This window comes from Myotis davidii, unplaced genomic scaffold (assembly GCF_000327345.1).
Source record: "Myotis davidii unplaced genomic scaffold, ASM32734v1 scaffold266, whole genome shotgun sequence".
Lineage (NCBI taxonomy): Eukaryota > Metazoa > Chordata > Mammalia > Chiroptera > Vespertilionidae > Myotis > Myotis davidii.
Window position 1 is genome coordinate 1,673,133 of NW_006300032.1, and position 8,362 is coordinate 1,681,494.

The 8,362-nt window shown below is 37.9% G+C and overlaps 1 protein-coding gene across 1 annotated transcript in view; it reads left to right on the forward strand.

The window, feature by feature from the left end:
* The window catches only part of TXLNB (taxilin beta), a 40,510-nt gene that overhangs the window by 3,317 nt on the left and 28,831 nt on the right, over positions 1–8,362 (forward strand). The window contains exon 4 of the mRNA XM_015572057.1: positions 8,077–8,168. Within this exon, the coding sequence (XP_015427543.1) occupies positions 8,077–8,168 (92 nt within the window). The remainder of the gene's footprint in view (positions 1–8,076; positions 8,169–8,362) is intronic.

Below are 8,362 nucleotides of genomic sequence, written 5' to 3' on the forward strand. Positions count from 1 at the left end.
TGAACTTTCAACATGTTACCCACCTCCCCTCTGTCCTTCATGGTTTAACTCTTAGAACAAAGAGCAAAATTCTTAACATAGTCTTTCAGCCCTAATGGTCTAACCAAAACCATTTTTTCCCAGCTTTATCTCACATCACTCTACCCCACAACATCCCCTTCCTGAACACTCTGGCCCTATCATCACCACTTCTACAGCCACGTAATAACTAGTCATTCTGATCTTCCCTTGCAGTTTTTTAAACCTGCCACTGGGCCTGCCTACATCCTATATTCTCTACCTAGAAATCGGTCCGCATTCCCAAGTTCAGTCATTAGGACACTTACCTCATCATTTGGCTTACAACTCAAATGTCATTTTCTTAGCTGAACTATAGATGAAGTCTTACTTTTTTCTTACTATGTATCTTTCCTTCCTAGCATATATCAGCATTTAAGCATATACATTTATTTTGTGATTCTTTGGTTAATGGGTATCTTCCCCACTAGCTCCCTTTTTAAGGGCAGGACAGGGACTATGTACATATTTGAACATCATCAGAGGCCTAGTGTCCAGGACAATAGATAGCACATGGTAGGTGGTCAATAAATATTTGTTGTAAGGATGAATGGATAAATAAATGGAAGTTGTTTAAATCAAAGCAAGTGGAATTTGTACTTAAACAAAATATAAACTTTGGGATTGATTTGTACATATAAAATGATTGTCAGATCACTTAGTAATATGTCCCATTACTGTATATTTTTTATTTACCAAAGCTCTTCAGAAATGTGTCAATTTCAGAATGTCAACAACTGCAGAAAATATTTTTACTCTCATTATTTCATTGGTTCAGCAAATACTTATTAATGTCTCCACTTTATGAGATACTGTGCTAAGTGCACAAAGATAATTAAATTGTCATGGCCTTTTAGTCAAGGAGCTCTAGGTATGAAGAGAGGAAAAAACATGTAAACTAATTATATTACATAGGGTAAGTGCTAGAACAGGTGCAGGGAAATTGTTAGGAGAGCCATGAGGGATTGGTAACATCAAAAATGGTTGTGAAAGAAGGGCGAGAGAATTAATACTTTGCATATGAATGTTCCTCTGCTTGTCCTCCTTGGTGAATTTTACTGAAACACTCACTATAAATACCACCTCCTATGTGATACATTTCCTGACATGCCCAGGTCGAGTTAGCATCACGCTCCTTAGTCCATTATTAAATGTTCTGCAGCAATCATTTATTTATATAGCTTCCTCCCAAGCTGGATGGAGAATCTATCAAGGGCAGTGATCACATCTTATTCATTTCTGAAAGACAATGTGGCAGAGTGAAAGGTTGTGAGCTGTTGGAGCTAGAATTGGATTCAGACTCCAATAACAGATTATCTGTAAACTCAAAAGTATGCCCATGCTGGCATAGGACATCACTATGATGCTTAAAGCCCATTGCTGGCAATGCTTTCAAAAAGGGTTAAAAGACACATTCAAAAAGCATACTTGACCCATCCAGCAAAAGATTAACCCAGACAATACCAAGTTCCGATGTGCAAATTCTCAAGTGTTTGTTTGAGAACTTTAGGAAGGAGAATAAAATTGCAATGTGCAAATTCTCAAGTGTTTGAGAACTTTAGGAAGGAGAATAAAATTGCTGTGTGTCACAGAGCTATTTTTTCCTTCTCTATCCAGGACATCTCAAAAAAAGTCTCTTTGCATTAGTCATTGTTACACTTCCCATAAGACAATAGAAAAATCACATGCAGAGGTGAATGATTTCAAGTGTTTCTAACCAGAAAAGTTACTTTGCTTTCTCACTCTAAAACTTCCTCTACATAGGAATTTGTATGTGTTGTACTGAGGGGATGATACGAAGAAAGTAGGAGTAAAGTTAAAGATGGCCAATTTTGGTTTCTATTCTGTTCATAAATTATTTCAAAATCTGTTTTAACCTTCTAATTACCAAATAATTTAAAAATTAGGAGAAAAAAATTCCACAACTCTCATTTTGCCACTATGCACAAGTTACCAAATTTCAACTGAATGTGTTTGATCAGAACCAATGTGTATTAATCAGAGTGCCCAGGTGGGTCCACTCTAATTACATGCGTCTGACCCTTCCATTCCTCTGAACACCATCAGAGAATTCTTCCAATCATGGTACTATTCCAACTACAAGATGAGTTAAAACAACATTTTAGGCTAATCTAAATATGTAGCAACCACTATTTTAAATATTATTTCAGTTGCACGCAAGTGATTTTAATATGCTTCTTGGCTGTTTATCAATTAAATGGCACTGCATATCATCTAGATCAGTGGTCAGCAACCTCATTAGTCAACAGAGCCAAATATCAACAGTAATTCAAAAATACACTCGCCCAGGCCGAAAACCGACTTCTGCGCATGAGCCACGAAGTTTCAATCGCACTGTACGTGCGCGCCCACACGTGGGATTTTTTGGAAGAGCCACACTCAAGGGGCCAAAGAGCCGCATGTGGCTCGCGAGCCACAGTTTGCCGACCACTGATCTAGATCAATGGTTTTTCAACTTAACTGTGCATTAGAATCAAATACAGAATTTGTCAAAAATGCTGCTCCTTAGCACATAGATTCAGAATTGGTAGGTCCAAGGCACCCTGGGTAATTTTGACACAAATGGCTTGTGGAAGCAATGGTTCTGATGTTTCTGAAAGTGTTTCCTCCACCTTTCGGGGAAAATATAAAGTGCCAGCTGTGGTCCTCTTTGAAAATCTATCTAGCTCTTTGGAGGATTTTATTAAACCATTCTATCCATACCTGAAAATATGTGCTTAGACTTCATTTATGTACTTGGTCAAATATGAGTTTTTAATTATTACATGTTTATCAAGCAATATTTGCTTTATTGGTATTTTTAAGATTCTGAAATGTTCTGACTCTCTAACCCAAAACCTTCCAACTTTGAGTTATTGGAAATTTCAGACCAAGTTAAAATTTCCCTAACTGCCAGAATTCTCTGACCTTTAATATAGCATACAACAAGAAAATCTCCAACAGTGATGGGCATAGTTTACAACATCTCCTAAACATACTGGACCACAATACCCTTCTTTCGTGGAACATTTGTACATGTCTCTACAACCCAAGCACTCAGGACTTATTTGTCCTTTAGAGGTTGCCTATCCTCCCACAGTCAACACGCTATACACTGGAGCAGTTGGGGGAACGTTTTAAAACCTCCTTAGTTTTTAGAGTCACTTTTTCCTTGGCATCTGAACTGAAAGAAAACAGATTCCACATGAGATAGCACCATGCCATATCCTGTTAGCATTTAAAGTACCCCCTTGCTTCCCTCTCACCATCCTCCAGGCTCACAGGGGTCTTATTAGTCATGTCTCTGTTAACATTACGTGGGCTGCACAAGCACCATACAGCAACAAGCACAAAACAATGATAAAATATAATATACCTTCTGGTATTTCGGTTGGTAACTAATTGTATAGGAAATCAGTTTGAAGCATAAGTCCAAGAGAAAAACAGCTGATCTGCAGGTCCATTCTGAGTTCAGACTCCCTCTAGTCAACCCACTGATTTTATAGACAGGGAAATTGAAGCCTAGATAGTTTTAAAGATTGGAGGGGAGGAGAGAGGAGGGCGTTTATTCAACTAAGTGATGTGATTCTGAGATTACTCATAATGAAAGCAAGGGGAAGCTCTGAAGTTATTAATATTTCAGAACCAAATATACATAAAAATAAAAAAAAATCCGTATATTGGTTGAGGAGCATTCACTGAGCTCACTTAATGTGTTTCATCTTTTAGTTATAGGTGAGTTTCAGTTCTACTTTCGGAAGGGCACCTTGACTAAATCATTGCTTTTCTAAAGTGTCTTCAGCCATTTACTTACTTTGCCTTAGAGCAGCCACTTTCCCTGATGGTCTGTTTCATCCATGTTAGCTTGATTTCTAGTTTCACTGTGAGAGAGAAACAAACTGCTGCTTTGAAACAAATTCTAAATTTTCTGGAAGAGATAGTTGGAGACCAGATGAATTCATGGGGAAGAAGAACCAGGAGAGACTGAAAGGTTCACAGTAGATTCATAGGGGAGCTAAAACTTAAGCCAGATCCTGAAAGGAGAGGAGGGTCTGGAGAAGCAGGTGGAAGAAGAGAGAAAAATATCTCTCAAGCAAAATAACTAGTGCTCTCTTCTAAACTTGAACCGCGTTGAGAAAGGATGTATTCATTTCTTACTGTTCTTTCTAATATGTTTCTTTTTTATTATAATGTTTGCTTTATTTTATTTTTCCTAGAATAATTTCCTCATTATTAGATTTAGAGATTTTTTTTCTTTTTAAGAAGTTTTTCTTTATAGTTATAGCCAAAGAATTGCTAGTGGTTTAAACACATTAACAGAACTAACAAGAAGTCCAAAACCACTCTCCAAATGAGTGAGAAGCCAAAATTCCAATTACATATAATAAGGTCACTAAAATACAAGAGAAATAAAATGTCAGCTGAATGGAAAACAATGTGACTAGAGAACACAGGGAAGATAGTATTTTCAAAACTGATGTAATTAGTAAAAACAAGCAAAGCAAACAAAAACCATGACTATACGAGGTGACAGTGAGGGGGTAAGAGAACTTTTATAAATTTTAAAAGTGAACCAGAACACTTGAGGTAAACAAATATGTCAACCGAACAATGTTATTTGTTGTTGTTTTCTGTATCAAGCTAAAAATAGTTAAAGCTACTTCAGTCATGCAGTCATCAAATTTTAGAGGCTGAACTCAGAATCCATTCCGTCAACCATTAATTTTATAGACAGGAAAAACGGGGCACAGAAAGTTTAAGTGTCTGTAAAAAGGTCACTCAACTAGTTGGTGAACCATGCAGTCAGTTCTAGAACCCAGGTCCCCCAAACTGAGTCCAATGTGAATTTAAGTATACTGCCCTTCCTGTCTACATACATCGATACATACATATTTCCCTTAAAAGATATCTATAGGCGTTCAGGAATTATTTATATTACACTCATTATCTTTAAATTATGTTAGAGGGAAAACAAAGTTAACATTGAAATATTCTGGGTCTAACATTTGAAAAGAATATTTACAGTTTTTTCTTGCTTTAAGCTTCTTCCACCACTTTTGGAAATCAGAGAGAAGATAGGTGCACATGTGTATTCAAGATTGAATTTTAGTACCAAAGTTCTAAAAGATAATTTTACAAGAGAAAAAGCAGTTGCTTTTGAATGACACATTGAGGAGAAGACAGATCTTCTCCTCCCAATAAATGACCCTGCATAAAGTAATTTTTCCTCTTGTGACCAACACTGCCACCAAATGACCCCATTTCTATGGAACTATAATTACAGCCTTTCTTAAAGGATGAGCACATCTCTTTATGTATTCCCTTCCTCTATGATAATCCCATACACCACTCCAGTCCAGCAAAATCAATGAAAGCTTAAAAATAAGTTCTCTGGTGTTGCTAATTTATGAATTCTACACATGCCTGACTCTGATTTCTTGGATTTTTGTTGTTGTTGTTTTTGTTGAAGGGAGAAATCACTTTTGAAGAGTAGATGATGTTTCTGAATGTCATTCTTCTATACAAAATAACAGCATATGGGAAGAGACCTCAGTGAGTGTGACGATAAAAAAAAATAAAAAGAAAGAAAGCAATCCTTTTCTCACAGTTAAAAAAAAACAAAAAGGAGAAAGATACTTAATGTGGGGGGGAAAGAGAGCCATTGGACTCACTCAGGTGTTTCTATCGCCCCCCCAAAGGAGACATTAATGGTTTTACGTGTCCGTACTCACACTGAGTTATCCTAGCATACACTAAATGTCACCGGTGACAGTAAGACCTATCTTTCCTCTAGTTAGTCACATAGTATTCATTTGATGCTAGTGTGCACTGGCTGGCTTTGTTTTGTTCCATTATTACCTACATTTGCTGAGCACTTGTCACAGAGCAAGCACTGTGCTGGATCCTGGGCCTGATGTGATCAACAGTGCAGTGTCTTGCCTTTCACAGATGACACTAACTCAGGACCGCAGTGTTCATGTGGGCACCTTCCCCAAACTGAAGACAAGAGTGAAGGGATGGCCTGACCTGTACCATGCACACTCATCCCTGCTGCTGAGAAATAACTCAAAGCCCATGGAGGGAGCTAGGGGGACGGGGGGAGAGACAGCAGTGATGATCAGTTTAAAGGCAGCATGTTATTCCAGGCCATGATTGGAGAGCTGATGGGGCACCTCTCACACCCACCTCCTCCCCTGTCTTAGGCCATGTCTCTAATCAGAACTGACGCACGGGGCAAAGACAGACGAAACCAGCTGTTAGGAATGAGGTCATTTTTTTTTTCAAAAATAGTTTCCTTTTATTTCTCTTGGCTTCGCTGGCATCAAAATTCCACAAGGGAGTGAAGTGATTTAGAGCAAGCAGACAAACTTTGGATTCAGGCCTTGGCTCTGCCAGTACTAATCATGTAACTTTGGACTCCCTGGGCCTTAGATTCTTATCTGTAAAATTAACCAGTTGTCTATGTGCTCTTTGAAGTTCTTTCTAGACCTAAAGTTCTTTGAAGCCATTCGAGTTAACAGATTTAGCAAATAAAAACAAAGGATGGCCAGGAAATTTTAATTTTAGATAAATGATACATAATTTTTTTTAGAACAACTATATTCCATGTCCTGTACCCTAATTTCATGATTTCTCTTCCTATCCGGGATGAAAGCAAAAAATTCCAGCAAACAGGAAATTCCTGTTCATGAGGGAAAGGTTGTCTAAATCTATAATAATAAAAACGTAATATGCTAATTATACCGGACGTCCTTCTGGACATCCTTCCTTCTGGACAAAGCCGCAGCAGGTGGGGGCCGAGGCAGAGGCCCTTGCACAAATTCCATGCATCGGGCCTCTAGCTGCTGATATTCTTAAGCATATTTATATTGAGAGACATGGGCTCCTCTGTGGGGCTTGACCTCCGTATTCTGATTAGACAGAGTGATTGTCACTCTGTTCCACCTGATTGGACTTTTGAAAATATATACTCAGTGGTACAGGTAGGCCTCTGGGTCTCTCTCCTGCCATTGGCTACTTAAAGACAAGATTTCTGGGCACCACAGGAAGGCAAACTGGACAGTTTGAGCTGGAGACAAAAGGAAGAACAATGGAGCGGAGGTGGAAAGAATCTGAGGCTTACCATCAAATAATCATGAACAGATGAGTTTTTAGTGTAACACAAACTCAGGCTGGGAACAGAAAATGAGACTGTCAACAGAGATTACGTCCTGGGAGGGAGAAGGGAAGGCCCAGGAAGGTTTAACCTGTAACCAAAGAGACAAACCAAGGCCTGGAAAAGACCTTGCATGTCATGGTCCGTTTTCTTTATCTATTGATTTTACTCTCTGCTTGATGGGAAATATGATCAGAGTTATTCCCACCCAAAACTCATGGATGGGCTCATGCACAGAAACAAGAGAATCTGATTCCCCCAAAAGAGAGGGAAAAGGTACTAAAAGAACAGCAACACCAAAAAAATAAAATACAAATAAAAAAGACAGACAAAACTGTCAAGTTTCTCTGGTTTGGGCTGGAATTATAGCAACTTTATGTATCAATGATGGCTATTTCATAGCAGTCAGAAATTTTGATGGACCATTTTGTTTTTCCTTTTTTAAAATTAATTAATGTGGGGAAATTGATTATTCTTTCATAAAGTCAGTTTATTTTATTCTTTTGAACATTTTTAAAATATTTAAAATTCTTTTGAACATTTAGAATATGGGGGGTGGAGATTAACAAGAATGGATTCTTGGGCACTACTGTTATATTGAGACTCTACCATGAGCCTGATGTTGTAGCACATACTTTCACCAACTTCTCACCTAATCCTCACTCTGTAAGGTAGGTGTCATCCAAGATGCCTATCTTTCTTATAGGAGAAGAAAATGATATCTGAAGGTCAGGTTAAGTAGCTTGGTGAGGGTTGGATTGTAACTAGCAAATGGACAATCTGAGATTCTAGCCCATATCATTTGACTTCAAGCTTAACACTTACTTTTAAAAACATCTTCACCGTTCTTGTTTTCTCTTAAGGCAAAGAAGCCAACCTGCTAATGCAAAATCTGAACAAGTTGCAAACACCTGAAGAAAAGCTTGATTTTTTATTCAAGAAGTATGCTGAATTGGTAAGATCTTTGATTAACGCTTTTTATCAGAAAGATTCAGGCTCAGTTAGAGCTGAGCAAAGGAGGCTGTTCATTTTTTAGGTACATCATTACAACCATGACTGGTTAGCTCAGATAAGCCAAAGATGGAATTTATAAAAGCAAAAAATTTTATAGGAAAAAGAAACAAAAAATCTGAGGAACAATAGCTGAGT